This window comes from Microtus pennsylvanicus, chromosome 1, assembly GCF_037038515.1.
Source record: "Microtus pennsylvanicus isolate mMicPen1 chromosome 1, mMicPen1.hap1, whole genome shotgun sequence".
In the NCBI taxonomy this organism is placed as follows: domain Eukaryota; kingdom Metazoa; phylum Chordata; class Mammalia; order Rodentia; family Cricetidae; genus Microtus; species Microtus pennsylvanicus.
In genome coordinates this window covers 186126101-186143883 of record NC_134579.1, presented here as the reverse complement: position 1 = coordinate 186143883, position 17783 = coordinate 186126101, and the positions used below count along the sequence as shown (strand labels likewise).

General features: G+C 36.1%; 1 protein-coding gene across 3 annotated transcripts in view; it reads right to left on the bottom strand.

Moving 5' to 3' along the window:
• Lama2 (laminin subunit alpha 2) overlaps positions 1–17783 on the bottom strand; it is a 579970-nt gene that overhangs the window by 150839 nt on the left and 411348 nt on the right. For all 3 annotated transcript variants that reach the window (XM_075946853.1, XM_075946864.1, XM_075946871.1), the window contains 2 exons: positions 8690–8814; positions 2582–2668 (listed from right to left, as the gene is read on the bottom strand). In XM_075946853.1, coding sequence (XP_075802968.1) covers positions 2582–2668; positions 8690–8814 — 212 coding nt within the window. The remainder of the gene's footprint in view (positions 1–2581; positions 2669–8689; positions 8815–17783) is intronic.

The window sequence follows — 17783 nt, the reverse complement described above, 5'->3', positions numbered from 1 at the left end:
TGTGTGTGTGTGTGTGTGTGTGTACTACTATGGATTGAGTCTTAGGTCTTGCATATGAAAACCTATACTCTGAATCTCTTTTCCTTTTTCGTTTTCAGAAAAGCTATCACTAAGTTGTACAGGCTGGCCTTGAACTCAGTTTGTAGCCCAGACAAGGCTTTGAACATGCCATCCTCCTGCCTCAGCCTCCTGAGGAGCTCTCATGATGGATGGGTCTGTATTCCCAGGCCTGACTTGTTCATTACCATTCTAATATCAGATAACAAGTGTTCTATGAAAATATTATTTAAATAAAAGCCCTGAAGTTATTTCCTAACATCCACACCTGAAATGAGTGCATTTTTAGCAGGTTCAGTTTTATTAAATCTTCCAAGGGTTCATTACAAGACTAATGAAGATGGAGCATAGGGAAGGGCTTCTGTGTTATAGGGACAACCAGAGGCACAAGCTGTTTTAGAGCCTCACTGCACTGGGCAGGTCAAAGGTGATTTAAATGATCTAAGAAGCTCTCAGAAGTGGAACAAATTTATCTGGAAGGTTACAATAAAAATTTAACCAAGACCTTTGCTTTAATTTAGCTGAATGGAAGCAATTTTTTAAGGGAAATATAATCTAATTGCTTCTATGTTAGAGATGATAAATTCAAAGCTATAACAACATCTGAGAATTGCAAAAACAATTCAAACCATTCACATTTAATAGTATATAATCCTGCTTATCCAAAAACTGCATGAACTACCATCTCCTACTGAGTCTACATTAATGCATATTAAGATGATGGATTTCTGTGATCACTCTGCTTCAGACAGTAATTGTAATCTTGCTATACATTTTTCTAGTCTTTTCTGCAGACCTGCTATGGCAGATAGTGAATGATAATCTCAATTTATAAAGTTAGCTACAGCATAAAAAATAGTTACATAATAAGTTGCTAAAGATGATAAAATTGGTATCCAGGGTTGCTTTCAGTCATGATCCTATTGGTGTTTACAAGAGAATTAAATGAATATTCAGCTAAATATAATCCCAAAGGATGAGGTAGACATACAGAAGATATAGCTTTATCATTATTATCTATGTCTAAATGATGTATGCATCTTTCAAATAAATGAATATCTTTTGGGGTGTTTGTAGTATAAGTGTTTAATCTCTGCTAATTCTCAGTGATATGGGCAGAGTGGGTGCCCCATTCTGTACATTTATGAAGATGATGAATATTATGTGCTGTTATACATACAGATCTTTGAGAATGTATCTTACAAACATATAGATTTTATTGGAATTTACTAAACTTATATCTAGTTACTACACTCATTTCATTGTCATCATCCATATAACCATTGCTGGTTGTATAAAAGGATCTTAAGTACTTTATAGGAAATGACAACAAATAGTTATTTAGTTTTGAAAAATGATTAATGGTTTCAGGATCTCCTAGGAAACTCTAGTGAAGTAGGCAAACAGGCTTTGGATAAACTGTAAGTAAGTGTGATTTCAGGTGAGTTTTCAATCTTGGCTTTATATATAGAAATAAATACAGAAAATTCTAGAATTTGAAGAGAGTATCTGAATTTGATCTGCTTTGAGACAAATGATATAGAGTTTTGAAATCCATTCTTTCCTGTATATCATTGACTGTAAACCATCAAGAGAAAGATGAAGGCAGTCCACAGGCTAACCACACCTCTTTCTATTGAAGGAGCCTAAACAGGACACCGGCAGGGTCCTTACACTTCCCATCATCAGGAAGACAGTGTTAAGTAGGTAGGAAAAAGGCACTCAGTTGGGTTGCTGGAACTAAGCTAAACCCATGAATTGCTACAAAACTACTAAATTGCTACCCACTACTAAGATCACAAAATATGTTTATCTTGATAATGGTTAGTATCAGTTCTCTTGCAGTGTCTGAAATATCAGGGGTGGCTATAACCATCTGAACATCTGTTTTCCTGATCTCATGTAAATCTGTATTTGGAAGATGTGAATTTAGTGCCTAAGAGATAGTCAAGCTAGGATTATGTCCCTTAGCATTTGCATGGAACTAAATTCAGTTCAATGGTGCTTTATCAGATTTTATATTTTCTGACTTGTAAAAAACCTTTGAAGAACATGGATACCTATTAAGAAGAAGCTCAATAACTTAACACTTTGTTTTCTGGGTGGGACTAATTAACTACCCTCATTACCTAATTGCAGAATATACAAAACCCTACTGGTACACAGCCATCGTGCTATGAGCAACGGCACGTGTGAAGTCATTGCTAGACACTTTTGGCCAGTGAACTAACTGAGAACAATGTAATCAGCTTCTCAGTTTCCATAGCTACTAAAAAGCTTTGGGAAAAAAAAACCCTGCAGTTTGTTCTTTTAATATTATATCTGACTTTGTTTATACTAAAACATAAATTAAACAATCATGAATTCTTTGGGATCACGAGGTCTCAACTTGAAGTTAAAGCAAACAGCATTTTAAAGAAGCAATTCTAGAGCTAAGGAAATAGTTTTAAAGTATTAATTACTCAAAGAGAAATGATGAAAATCCAGAAACAATGAATAGAATCATGGCCCTTGCTAATCGTACCGTTCGCAGTACTGTCCTCCGTACCCCCGAGGGCAGGCTGTACAGCGGTAGTCATCCAGACCTTCCAGCACACAGGAGGGGCTGAAACTGAATCAAAAAAAAAAAAAAAAACCACATAAAATGTTAATCATGTGTTTGGTCAAATTCGGTATTTCCACCCATTATTAAGGTCATTGGGACATTTTGAAGGGTGGGGTGATAAATATATTTATAAATGTTGATATATTTCTTATTTATGTCAAAAACAATTAAATACCACTAATGAGAGATTGGTTCATTTTGATGAATTAATAAGGTACCACATTAAAAGTAACAGCATTTGGGGATTTTTAAAATGATTTTAGGTAATCTATGTAAATATTAAATATTCAGCCAAGATCTCACAAAGATAGGAACTTGTGTGCATGTGTCTTATAGTCGGTCAGGGATCATGGAATGCCTTTCAGGTTAAAAACCAAGCAAAAAAAGAGTAGACAGAAAACCGTGTAATTTTTTCCTTGAAATCTCAGTCCACTTGCCACTGGCAGTTCAACATGTGGAGTGTGAATAGCTACTCCATACAGAACACAACAGCACATTTCCCAGTCTATCCAGATTTCAACATTCTAACGAAGTCCACAAAGTAATTTGATTTAATGTGTAACAAGAAGACAGAGCTTTCTATATGAAAATGAACAAAATCTGCTCACTATTCTCCAGGCTTTGAAGTAACTGCTAACTTCCCTATCACACACACACTTACCATAGTCAGAGCACAGCTCGAGAACTGCCTTTTACCTGACTGTGCAGGGGGAGGGAGGACATCATAAGACTCAAAAACTAAACTAAATTATCCTACAGTTTGGGTTTGTAGCAAACTTTTCTCAAACCAGTGCTTCATTCCCACTGGATAACACTTCATGGAGCATTAGGAACTTAGGAAGAGAGAACTTCCTGGCTGTCAAGCGGTGATGCTTCAGATATTCCATCTTATTGTTTGAGGTCTTTCAAATCTGTCCATGCCAAGAAGCAATACAGATCAAAATCCATATGGCAGCACATACTACAATCATAGTCTTGGGTTTGGGCATCATTGGGTGGCAACTTGTTATAGCTAGATGTGTGAAATTCATATAAATCTATGGTTTGTGAATGGATGCTAAATTTTAACTTTTATAAACTGTACGAAATATGCAAATACTTAAATCTACTACTCACAGTTTTGCTATCCCATCAACTTGTGTTCCCAAGAACTTGGAATCCCCAAGCTCATAACAGGTACATCTGTCAAGTTTTTCGTTCTTTTACGTAAAACTTGAGGCTGAAAACATATGTGTGGGCACATGCACACACACATTCCATTGATAGTCATACACTGGTTTAGGAAGCAGATTCTAGACTAGGCAATAGAATGAAATTACAGTCCATATTTGTAAAGTGATAAAGTCTTAAATAAATGAATATATAAGTATCTTTAAAAATGCAGTATTGGAGTGTGGCAATCTTAGATGAGCTGACACAAACTGCTTTTTTTGTAATGGACTTTGATTTTTCCTTTAGGCATTTCAAAGAGCTTTGGAAGGAGCATGTATGAGTCTCATTTCCCTAAAGTCAGTGTCCAGTCTTTCTCCTCACATCTCCTACTCCCCTCTCTAACCCTGACTCTCATCTCTTCTGCAGGATCATTTGGAAACCCTTGTGTGTCTCTCTTAGTCACCAGCCTTTTCTCAGTCCCTGTGGTGACCAGTTTCAAATGTGCCACCACACAGCTTGTAAAATTTACAGGGTTCATTTTGTGCGAGACCCTCTGTGGATTTCAGTGCTGATTAGCCTTCTGGGTACCACTTCCTTCTGGTTTTGATCCCTGCTTGTAGGCTGCTTCTTGACTACATCTATGTTGTGGTGTTCATTTGTTAATGTGTCTTAAAAGATGTGATTTCTAAGCAACTTCCTTCATCCTGAGAGCTTTATATACTGTGTAGACTCTAACATATAAAGCTGATTTTCTTCTCTTCTGAAAAACAATGCACTTTATTTCCCTAAGCGTAGTCAATGGTTAGGCTTCTATCTCCAGTGCTAAATGCACAGTGTCAATGCTGTCCCCTACTTTTGTACTCCATCAAAATGTTGCTTGATGTATAAATGTCACCAGAGCTGCTCTCGGTGGCTTCATCACTCTATCCTATATCGTGCTGCCTCTGACCTCTCTGAAATTGCTAGCATTCACCTTTCTGCTGTCTTCTGCATTCACCCCACTCCCTCCAGTCATGTTTACCTGGTCTCTGCCAGTCAGGGGTCAGGCAGAGGCCTGCTGAAGTCAGGTGGTCTAATCTTGCTGCTCTTCCAGAGGCTCATTCTTCTACTTCATCCACATCACTGCATCAGCCACAAATGTGTGTGGAGGTCACTAACCCTTACTGAAAATGTTGCAAACCCATCCTTTGTGGCTACTTGCTTTTTCCTGGAAGCACTGTCTTAACATATATATTCCATTACATGCCTCTTTGCTCACTGTCTTACTTTTGAAAAATACAAGATCTGAGAGAGCAAGAAATAGGATTATTTTTCTTGCTTATATATTCCCAACATGAGGAAGATAGCATTGAATTAAAGATTGATTGGCCAAAGAAATAGCTAACATACCTTTATCTTCATGGAATGCACAGTTATGTGTAATCCATACAGAAAGTTAGGATAGGACACATGTCCATGTTTTCTCTCTTATTCAGGATTTCAGTATGTGAAAGAGCATCTGGTTGAAGTCAAGACATGATGTACCATGCATTAGTGGCATGAAAAAGTACTAAGGCATGCTGGGCTGGGGAAATGATTGAAACAGAAATGGTCCTTCAACTGGATTCTGAGAACTGCACTGCGTATTATACACTTTATCTCGGGTCTTTGTGAGAACCAAGATTTCTATGATGTTCAGAAATAAGCAAGCAGCTGTAACATGGACATCACGTGGAAAGGTGCTACGGGCCATAGCTTGCAAAGACAGGCTGAACTAGGTTTTTTTTTTGTTTTTTTGCCACCCCCCCAAACTAGGTTTCTGATGCTGCCTTCACGTCTGCTCTTTCCTTGGGTGTGTGTAGTAGAACAACCCACAGTGAGTAAATGGTGCCACTGAGTCAAACTGCTGAAGATTTAAAGTAATTGATTTGATACGAGAGAAAGAAGCAAATGCTGTGGCCGTGAGCTGGCCATCACGGTATCTTCCTTACCTTTTATTTCTTATGGACTACATACTGAAGTTACTAGAATAAGACATTTCACCTCTCCCATCTGTAGCTCAGAATCTATTTTCACACTCTGGGGGAAAAAGTGGCCCTCTTTGCCCTGACTAGCTTTTCTACTTTGCCTCTTAACCTTCTTACTGTCCGTAGATCTTTTTGTTAATTGGGCTAATGTGTTCCAAGCTACAGCTGGTGAGATTAGTGGGTCATGAAATCGATCTAAAATGTATGATGAGAAAATTGAGTAAGTGGTGGGATACACGCATGCATATTTGGGTGTCCATACGTAGGCTGTGATATTTAAAAAGGGTGACTTATGGTTGTGGTGGATAAAGTCTGAATGCCATTCTGCCTGCAAGGATGATGTTTTGAGTCTTTAAAGTTCCTTGATATAAAGTTTCTACTGAAATAGTACAAACCAAATTATGAAATAAAAAATATGAATAAAATGTTTTGTTGATTCTGCTAACCAACCAAGCTGGTATTGTATCTGTGTAATTTCTTAAAACTGGCAGGGTTTCCTAAGACTTCTTTCTATTTAAAGTTCACTTCCACTATTGGCAACTTTCAGTAGTCATGCCCCCACTTAGAAGCTGCTACATTTGCCCAGTCTCCTTTGAGAGGACAGAGAGAACAATGCTGGATGCTTGCTAGGTGTTGCCAGTGACAATACTGCCCAAGGTTCTGGTCTGTCTGGCTTCTCCCCTGCATTTGTATTCCATTTTCAGGGAATGAAGACTTCTATCACTTAAAGAAGCCCCATTTTGCCTTCTTTCTATGTGCTTCCCTTGAGGAGCAACAACCTGGGAAATGCAATCTGACTTTAATTCATTTATTAACATATTTCTCCCTTCATCTGCTCCTGCAATTTTCAGATTTCCATTCCGTGCAGCTATTTGCATATTTCTATTCTGACAGACCTTTCACATCAATTTGAACCCATTTAAACCATAAATTACCTGTCTTCAGCAGCAGTTCTCTCCCGATATTCCTGGGTGAGTTCATGGCTCCAGCATTTGGGGGCCAAGATGGCTAAAACCATCAGTCCTCAACTCTTGCCTGGACTCTCTCTTCTTATCCCTAATTATCTATCAGTCGTGTAGCGCTGTGTGTAAGAAGTTTCTCACACTCCTCCCTGTGATTGTTGCCCTCCTGATTGTTACTTGGCTTCCAGCTCTCATTACCTCTTGCCTGCACTAGCACAACCTCCCTTTGATTGGACTCTGCTTTTCTTCTTCACCTGCTTCATTTTATTGTATTCAGTTCTAACCTAGAAGGCTTTCTAAAAATGTAGCTCTGATCAAATAAGTTTTTTTTTAAATAGAAGAAAACTATGTTTTAAATTAACATAGGAAGTTAAATAGTCATTGTATAGATTGGCCCTCAAAGACTTCTCTGATACAGTCTCCTTTCTCCTGGCCATTTTCAGCAGTAGTTGCAGAGTCCTTTATTCCCCACACTCCAAACTGAGACTTACTAGCTCTGAAACATGCCTTGCATTTTGTTTTCTAAGCATCTGTGCATATAATTTCTTACTACACAAACCTACAAAAAACAATCTATTCTTCCTCTGACATATTCTGGACTCTTTCACAATTGAGAATGGTATTTGTGACTTTGAATTCTGTGACCATTGTTTTTATCCCCATATTTTATAAAAAGCATCTCTAAGAAATGACAAAATTCTATTTTACAATCTCTGTAGCTGCGAGTATTACAGTATAACCAAAAGGGAATTATTATTGATTATTTTTAATTCAAATGGCTCACATTTTAATAAACAACAAAATAAATGGCATCCCTTGTTTAAGTATGAACACCAGAGGGAGGGTTGGGAAAGGGAAATAAAGAAATAATTTTCCATTTCATACACCTATCATTTTGTACTTGAACAATGAGATCATATATTTTATCTTCATCAATATCCACCATACCTAACAATTTATGCTTGACATCCTGGAAAGAATTATACTCACGCAGAGGAAACGGGGGTAATTTGTACATAACTGTTTTCAGGACGCATACAAAGCTAAAGATAAATGTGTGTCAGTGGAAGTTCATTTTGTCTACAAGGCTTCATGGTTCTTTTACACTTAAGGCATCCAGAATTTCAGTTGTAGACAAACTGTGAAACCTTCTTTTAAAAAACAAATTCTTAGAAGGAAATTGCTTTCTCACGTAGAGATTGAAGTACACAAGTCACCTAATAGGAAGTCCAGATAGTCTTATCAAAAAGGTAGATAAAAACATTGTGGGGTTTGCAACAACAGTTGATATAAACCAAGGCAGAAGGCTCCGACAGCATGAGAAAAAGGATACTTCACCACTTTTCCCCTTGTGGTGGTGTTTCCATGGTACCCAGCTCAAACCATATGGACAGAAAGCGGTCTGTGCTCCTAACTGATACTGACATTTTAGAAAAAGCTTATTAGTAAGTTACCCAAATTTCATTGGCCATGTTCAACTGCCTTTTTGGTAATTATTTCCCAATATTGACTCTAACGTATATAATGAAATGAACCAGCCACAAATGTGATTTGGTATTCACTCCAGCAATCCTTCAGAGTGTAAAGTGCAAGCTCATGCTAGAACTGAGCATTCATAAAACTATGTGTTTGAACATGCATCACTTGTCTCAGATGCAAATATAATGTCAATATTGATATTTACATTTTATTAATAAGTATTATTTACTTGCAGGAAGGTTTTAAAAGAAAAATGAGTCGTAGGATGTATACATACTGATTTTGGTAGTGTTTTTATCTTATTTTTAAAAATCTGTGGCTTGTAAATATTTTTTGTCTACTGAAAAGATTGGCAAATCATAAATAGTCTATGTTCTAGGCAGATGGAATTACTAATGGGAAAATATGCTTATATGTATCAATCTTACTTGTTGCTGGGAGAAATCAGAGGACAAGCACATGGTTGACAGTCGCTTGGCAATCCCCTGACAATTCCATAGTAGCCAAGGGCACATCGTTCACAGAAATCACCAGCAGTGTGATGCTGACAGTTCTGTAAAAGAAAATGGAGGAAGGGATGCTGTTCATGTACAAGAAGTTACAATGTACTGTATCATAAAGTTCCACAGCAATATGGACAGAGAAAGGGGGAGAGAAGGAGGGAGAGAGAAAGCTTGCAGTTATCAATTCTTGATTCCAGTAGCTTTAAGAAACTGATGCCAAGTGTGGTAACTAGATTATCAATAAGAGCTTCTGTTTTTACCTAAATCTATTTCTGTGTATATTCAAAATTAGCAAATACAAATTTAAGTATGTCTCAAATTTTAGTTCTATGAGGAGTTGGGGAAAATGCTAAAAGACCAGGGCCCTGGTGCATGTCTGTTGGGGGAAGTCCATAGTTAAGCCAAGGTGGTTTAACTATAGATTAAGTAGATGTATTAAGAGACAATGCACACAAAAATGGTCAGCCTTGTTACTACATATGAATGCTATTTATCTATTCCCTGCATAATGTTGCTCATTCTTTACCAGTATAGAAAGCTCAATCTGATGCTGTAAACTTTGGTCAATATTTCCTTATCATGTTTACATAATGAAGGTATTCCACTAATATATTCAAAGGCATTTTCATAAAGAAATGCAAAGTGGTGTAGAGTAAGATAGTTTTGGTATAAAAATTCCCACCACGTAGAATCATATTTCACAAACAGCAATCAGTACGGCTATAGGCAGATAGATGTAGTCATAAGGCACTCAAATGAGGAAACAAAAGTACAAAATAAAATCCTACCTTGGTGAATTTATATCCACCTTAGGAATTTTAAAAATGCTGACAATTAGGAAGCACAAAAGTGTAAAAAAACAAGACACTTGAGAGTTGAGAGGGAAAAACTAGAGCTGGATTTCTAAGAGCTTAGTTTTGCAAGACAGGATTTGGAGTAGTCAGAGCAATGGCTTATTCCTTAATATCCTAAAAAGTAATGCTGAGAAGCATAACTCCATAGCAGGATATATGTAGATATACACTTTCCTCTCCAGCCTCACCTCCAGTCAGTGCTGACTATGTACACTGAGCTAGCCCTCAGGAGTCCTTACTTATGGATCCTCTCCCCTATCTCTAGGTTTGTAAATCCTTCGCTCAGTTAATATCATTTTATCTTTTTACCTGGATAGTTCATGTCTGCTCATATGTCAAATGTCTTCTTCTCTCCTTAGCATTTTTTGGTGTCCTAAAGATGGCTTAACAGCTTCCTCTAGCTTAACAGAGCAATTGAAACAGCATTAGCATGCCACAACTAATCTATATGACAGGATGAAAGAGCTCATGCTCTGGGCAACGTGGAGAAGATGGGTCAAGATTTTTAATATGGAAAAGGACAGGTGTCACATCTAATAAAAACAGAAAAATGTTCAGCGGGACAAAATGATTTCCTGCATTATGATGCTGATGTAAATGCCACACTCCTTCCTTCTTGGCCATCCAGAATAATCTACATATCTTTGCAGTTAAACAAAGCCTTTCTATGTTTCATGGTAACACTCTGAGAGAGAATGATTCCAAAACAAAACAATTACATGTGTATTTTGGTCTCAGATTATCTAACAAGCCATTGAAGGAATGTGTTTCCTAGGGAAGGTAGGAAGATCACATTTCATAATTACAAAATAAATATGCCCCAAAGACAAATTATTCAATAACAGTCTTGAGCAATTTGGCTTTTGCAACAAAATAATTGTGTTTTTATGTAATCTAGTTATATCAGTAACAACTGAAATTAGTTGCTTGAATATAGTGATTGATACTAAAAATACAGAGGCCCAGATTTTGGTCTTATTTTTCTTCAATCTTAAATCTTACATTATTTGCTTACCAAGAAAACCAGTGTATTTTAACCTTCTCTGGAATTTCCATCCTTCACAGATACACTGACACACTATACTTGGTTAAGTGAATAAGGCAGCCTGACTAGTTTTGTAAACACAGCGTATAAATCATATGGCTATTTTAGAAACTTTGACACATATTTTCTCCTATATAGAAATTTTTGCATAAGGAAATGTATATATTATGAATACCTAATAGGCTTAAATACATTCACAGAGTTTACACATTAGTGTTTCTTCCATAGTACATTAGAATATGTAAATTCTGCATGCTTGCATTACATGCTGGATTGCATGTGACTTCTACCATAGCCAATAAATATAACCCAATCATGCGGCATTTCAGACTTAAGGTGAGAAGTTACTGAACATAATCTTACACTATAAGGATACTTCCTAAGCCTTTTTTCAGGTACCACAAAATGCACAGACCCCATAAGGGAGGTCTCTTCACCTAACACAACTGTCAGCAATAGAATTTTTCTAGTACCATCTGAACATTTGCTTGATTCTTGTCTAGTGGCAGTAATCTAAGTTCTGCCTTCTGAAGCTGGGCTGATTAAGTCTAATTCCCATCTCCCAGGGAAGATGCTCAAATATCTAAGAACACCATTACTTCCTAAATCTTTTGCTATAAGCTAAGCCTTTAGCAATCCTAGCTACTCAGAGTTTCTTTTAAAACATGGGGGATTATAGGTGTTTTGCTGAGATTTGGAAACACCATAAATGTCTTTCTGGCCTTCATTTCTGGAACTTGTACAAGCAGCAATGCCCTGTATGGGTATCTAGTATATCTACAGTCTAATTAGCACATCTAGATCATACGAATTAATATTATATATGCTGCTATTATCCTCATCTTCATAGCCCAGCACCTACCATTAGATAGGCATATTGGAAATACTTAGTAGCAAAAGCCATAAGAACAAATGAACAGGTGAACTGAATTATTTTTTTCCTGCTAATTTCATATTGTCAATTGTGGGTCATAAGGTCACCTGCTAGCATGTTATCTATCATTCAAAACATTAGAAATCTTTTCAGCTTTATGTAGCGTAATATTGGATAGCTCTTATCCATAGCACTGGCAAACACCTTGAGCTTGTGCTTCAGAGGCTACATCATACCAGTAGTGATGTCTCTGGAGTTAAATGTTATACGTCCTCTGCAGCAATATACCATTAATCTATCAGCTGTGAACATGTGGCTTGCATTCTTACCTTTGTTTGTGGGGATATCATGAAACAAGAATTGGATGCATATTTAAACAACCCGACATGCAAATAACAGATGCCATCCTCACTGTTTTTGACTTAAGCAAATTATTAATTCTCTCATGTCAGTTCAAACATTATAAGAGAAACAATGATACTGCCTATCTCATTAATGTATTATAAGAATAAACAGGAAAAACATATATACAGTGGCCTATATTACTAGTACACTACCAATATATTACTGTATACTACCAGTCCTGATACACACACACACACACACACACACACACACACACACACACACACACACATAGTTAGGCACATGCCAGCTAACACTACTTTTTTTAAAAAAAGTATTTGTGATATGATGCATCATCCTGCCCTTGGACTGTGATAATATACTAATGTACAATCTAAGGCCTTGCATATTGTCATTTGTGTTTGTAGTAACCCTAACAATTGACTGGATGCTCACTATGTTGAAGGAACTTTTTTCCCCTTCAGTGAACACTTTATTTTTCTACAGTTGATGAAAACTGGTTTCCGTCTAAGTTGATAGAAATAAGCCATCCTTAGATATCAATATCAATCTCTTTCCAGATTTTTTTTTGTTTTTTGTTTTTAAACAGAACAAAAACAAACAAAAAATGAGAAACCTGGACAGATGTTTAACTTCTTTTGAGCCTGGTAATACATTTTCTATTTTCATAATTCCTGAACTTTTTTCCACATGGATTTCTTAATCACTTCTATGGATTCTGCCCCTTCTCCAGCAGATAAGTCACCCGAGCTTTCAAAACCAAACCCTTAATCAACTAAGTGTGCATTTGCCCCATTTCATTCTAGAAGCTTCAATTTGTAGCAGAAATAAAACACAATTTTCATACTTTGGGGGCAGAGTTTTTAAAGCCTACCATTTTTTTTCTGAGAATTAATAATTAGAGTTATTACAAAATATGAATAATCTATTTTGTCAAAGTTGCTATATATATTAAAGACAGTTCACAATATTCCTTAAATACCATAGCCTTCAATTAATATCTGCTTCATGAAAGTGAGAACTTATAATTGAGTTTGATACTAATGATTTGTCAGACAATAGAGCACATTAGTGAAGAGGATTTGTATTTTTCGTTCCTTCTAAAATTTAATTATAATTATAAAAATAATATTTTTGCAAACTACATGATCTTTAAAATGTAAGTTAGCTAAAATGTGTCAGTATTTCCTTGTGAAAAATAGAAGAGATAATAGTGAAAATAGGTGTAGTGAGCATGAAGTGAGAATATCTATTGTTTATCATTCTGTGTATCTGTCCACTTATCTACATGACTCCTTGTGTATGTGTGTCTACTAACTTACATTAGCACACGACCTCCCCTCTGTGGAGTATAACATCATATAGGTCTTAATCTTTAATTCTTAGAAAAACAAGTTTGAAAATGTCATATGGGATTAGGAAGAGCGTAGTCATACAGTAGTGTTTGTTTTGGAGAATTGTTTAATCTCATGTTTCTATATAATTATATAGAATATGTATACTTTATTGCTTATAAAAGTAAAAATAAAAATAATAAAAAAGGATAAATAAGTGCCCACCTCTAAATACCATCTCCTCGGGGGCTTTAGCTTGGAATTTGTTGAATGTCTGTGTTGTTTCAATCCTTTGCTGAAGTCCTAACTCCTAATGTGATGGTCTTAGGAAGTATTACTTTGGAGATGTGGTTAGATAATTAGGGTAAAACCCTTGTGACTGGGATTTGTGTCCTTACGAAATCTTCTGTATGGAGCCACTATTATACTTCTTTCCAACATGCAAAGACACTAACAGATAATGTTCTTTGTGATCAGGAAACAGGTGCACATCAGAAACGAAATGTGTTGATGCCTTAAGGGCATGCCAGATTTTGAAACTGTAAGATATAATATCTTTTGTGTATAAGCCAATGAGCTTGTGATATGGTGTTTTGTTCCAGTCACCCAAATCAACTAAGATAGGGAGAAAGTCTTGCATAGTGCTATACATAATAACTACATAAAGATTGCTTCGATTGTTTATTAATTACCAGCTTGTTTGTTCAAGACTATAAATGAAGACTAACCTGGTCATTATCATTTATAGTGCTTTCAATCTTATTTAAAATTTTTAAATTTATTTTTATTTTATGTGTGCATTTTGCTTGCATGTATGTGTATGTCCCATGTGCATGTAGCACTCATGGAGTCCAGAAGTTGGCATTGGATCCCCTGGAACTGAAGTTAGAAGTAGTTGTTAGCTGCTGATTGCTGGGGTCTGAACTTGGGACTTTTAAGAACAGCAAGTTTTCTTAACCACCAAGCCAATTTAACCTCTTTTATGCGGTCAACCATCTGCTAAACTATTTTCTAAGCTGTGTATTGAACATTTTATTAAATCTGTATTTTTGAAAAAAACTCTCCAAGAAGGTACTACTGCTATTGTTATTACTACTGTTTGATAAATGTGGAATCTCAAGTACCAGCAAAGCTACAGAAACGGACTGTGCTCTTCCAGTCATGAAGAGGAGAAACTGGGATTTGAGGCAAGATAACAGAGCTGAGGGTTGGCACGCCACCAAAGCCAGGGACATTGCAATATATAACATAACAAGCCTAACATTAAGCTGGAGCCCAGCAGAAGAGAAGTCAGTATGCTTCTGCTTCCTTGGTTGAACCATGAGGTTATTATAGTTGTTTTTTATTTGCCTCATAGGCCTGTTTCTAAGATAAATAAAGTTGTCTAAATTCAAAAGTTGTAAGTGCCCCTAAGGACAATATAAAAATTCAAGTCATAACAATTTATATAACTGTGTGTGTTTGATGGAAGTATTTATTTGTTTCTTTCTTCATCTAGGGAATTCTTAGAAAATAGACTTTCACTGAGGATTCTTAAGGCAGAAAGCTCTCTGCAATACCCAGGTGAACAAAGAAAACAGCATAAAGATAGAAACTTTCATCCTAAGAAAAAGTGAACTTAAATTCTCATTTATGAGCGATTCTGAATCAATTATATGAATCAAATGTATTCCTTTAAAGCTACAGAAAAACTGTACATTTAACTTGTGAGTTAAATCTTTTCCCCAAATTATCTGTTGAAATTTACAGACAAGAGAAAGTAAAACTATGACACCAAAGCAAACACTAATTATTTCAGGAATTCAAGGATAGTTAACACTGGTTATTAATTTACCCATGACACTCATCATTTAGTTGATGAAACTTTTGATGATCACATTTTGAATCTGCCTTTACTCTCATCCAACCCTCCACAATCAATATATGCTGTATTTTTAATATCTTTGCTTTACTTAAAGAGAGTATCTCTGAGAATACAAGAATAGAAAGATATTCCATAATATGACAAGGAATGATTTTCATAAGTGAACCTCCACCACCAAGCTTTATGATAGAAGAATGCAACACTAATATTGAAATCAGTAATTAGATAGGGTGTTGATTATTTGTCTACTTAACTTTCTGTATAATTCTTAATCTCTAAAATTTATAAAGTAGTTATTACAGATATAGTTTATGGAAGAATCAACATAATTAAAAGTATTTGAAAACAATGATTTACAATGATAAAATAAATATAAATAATTGAAAATTTATAGGTTGCAAATAAAAATGGTTGAATTTCACATAGGTTAAGAAACATGTTAAGAGAGTTTTTTCAATAAAGACTAATTAGTAAATGAACTGGTAACACAAAACTACAATGTTTACCAATGAAATTAAATTGTTAAATTAAAATTGATGTATTCAATTTTAATATGCAAAATATATAACCTATATTTCATAACAGCTTACTCTAAGATGTAAAATATTTGAAGAGAGATGAGAGTAACATTTCTGGGTAGCGAAAATGTAACTGAACTGTATAAATATAGCAATTCCTTATAAAGAAGTTTGATGCATTTCAATCAAAATTCTAGCAACATATTTTGGAAAATGGATCAAAATAGTGAATAAAATGTATCTGGAATGAATATGTGGACATCTGGTTAAGAAAATAAGAAGAGGTAAGAATGATAAAATCCTTTTTTACTACATAACACATTCTAAAATGAAGGGAAGCAAAGTGTTACGGTAAAAACAAAAAACAAGTAGAATAAAAGTTTTAAGCAGATTTTAATTTCAAAAATAATTGTATATTTAGAAATCATGAGGAAGAGACAATATTAATCAATAAAATGTGTCTTTGCTATAATATCCTTGAAGAAAAAAGCATTACCTTCCCACCCCATAAAAACTTCTAGAATGATAGAAAAGATTTAAAGTTAAATTGTAAGACACAAGCAAATACGATAGGATCACAGAATATATAAGTACTGAGACTCATGTGCCTGGATAAGATTACATGGCAACAAAGGTAATTAGCATTAGATCCCACTTATACCATGTATTGACATCAGAGTAATGAGAAACATAAAGAGGGCTGAGGAGGAGCCAGAGGATTTGAAAATCCTCAGTCAGTGCCTTGACTAGCAAATAATTCAAACTCAGATTTCCATAAAGAATGGGGAAATCCTTAGAAGCCAGCTCTGATGACAGAACAAGAAGGGTAAATCCTGAGGCTCTACCACAGCCGCAAAAGTAAGAGCTTGATTTTAGTGACAGGAGTCCTAATAGACTGAGGAAAACTATTAACAGGACATAGAAAATTCTTTGATGATGGTTGTTAGAAGGAAGAAGAGTCAAAAAGTGTGTTTTGTCCTGTTTTAAATGATGATGTAGATGTTATAGGGGACTAACAAGGGTGCTCTTGAAAGGGAGGAAGATGTGAGCTCAAGAATGCCCAAAGAAGACATGGTGTTGCTTTCCCCATTGCCTAGAGATTGAATACTAGGCCTCAAGCATGCTGTGAAAGTGCTCTCCCATGAGTGACATCTCTAGCCTTAGAGCTGGTCTTTTCTAGAAAAGACTAAGTCTTCCAATGTAAGGGAAAGAATCAGAGTAAGAGGTAAGAGACAGAATGGGATCAAGGAATCACTGAGTTCATGTAAGCTGTGGTTCTGTCTTTTCTGATTGTTGCTGATTTCTTAAGGAACAACGCCAGTGATTAAAGAGACATCTGAGTCGGAACGATGTTTAGCACTCAAGCATGAAAATCTGAGTTTGATTCCCAGGACATATATAAGAGGCCAGGTACAGTGTTATGTGTTTGTAATCCCAGCTCTGTGAAGGCAGGGCTCTCTGCGAGCATGGCTTCCTTGGTAAATCCCAGGCCAGTGAGAAAGCTTGTCTGGAAAAAATAAAGAGAAAGAGAAAGAAAAAGAAAACCAAGATAGATGAAGGATGAGGAATGACACAAAAGGACATGAAGCAAGCTGCTTTAAAAAATGAGATAAGGTGTAAGGCTCAATGACGTGATAAAAATATTAATATATTAATAACTAAACAGGAGAGAAATAGATGGTGACCAAAGAAGCAGATGTTCAAAATGGAGACTGCAATGGCAGAAGAAATTGAGAGGGAGCAGAATGGAGGATTGATTTATGGATATTAAAATCAAAACTACATTGTAGTTTTGTTAGAGAGTGGAAATGACACAAGGAGAAACTGTGGGGGCTGCTGATCGGCTTAACAAGTAGAGACAGTGTGAAGACAGGCTTGGGAAGAATGCATAGCTGCATGTTGTTACAGAGAGGGGCGAGCCTGGCAGTGAGGGAAAGGGACAGCCACCCTCTCTTCAGGGCTAGGGACACAAAAAAAAATCATAAGAAAACAATGACAGGGGCTGGAGAGATGGCTCAGTAGTTAAGAGCATTGCCTGCTCTTCCAAAGGTCCTGAGTTTAATTCCCAGCAACCACATGGTGGCTCACAGCCATCTGGAATGAGGTCTGGTGCCCTCTTCTGGCCTGCAGACATACACACAGACAGAATATTGTATACATAATA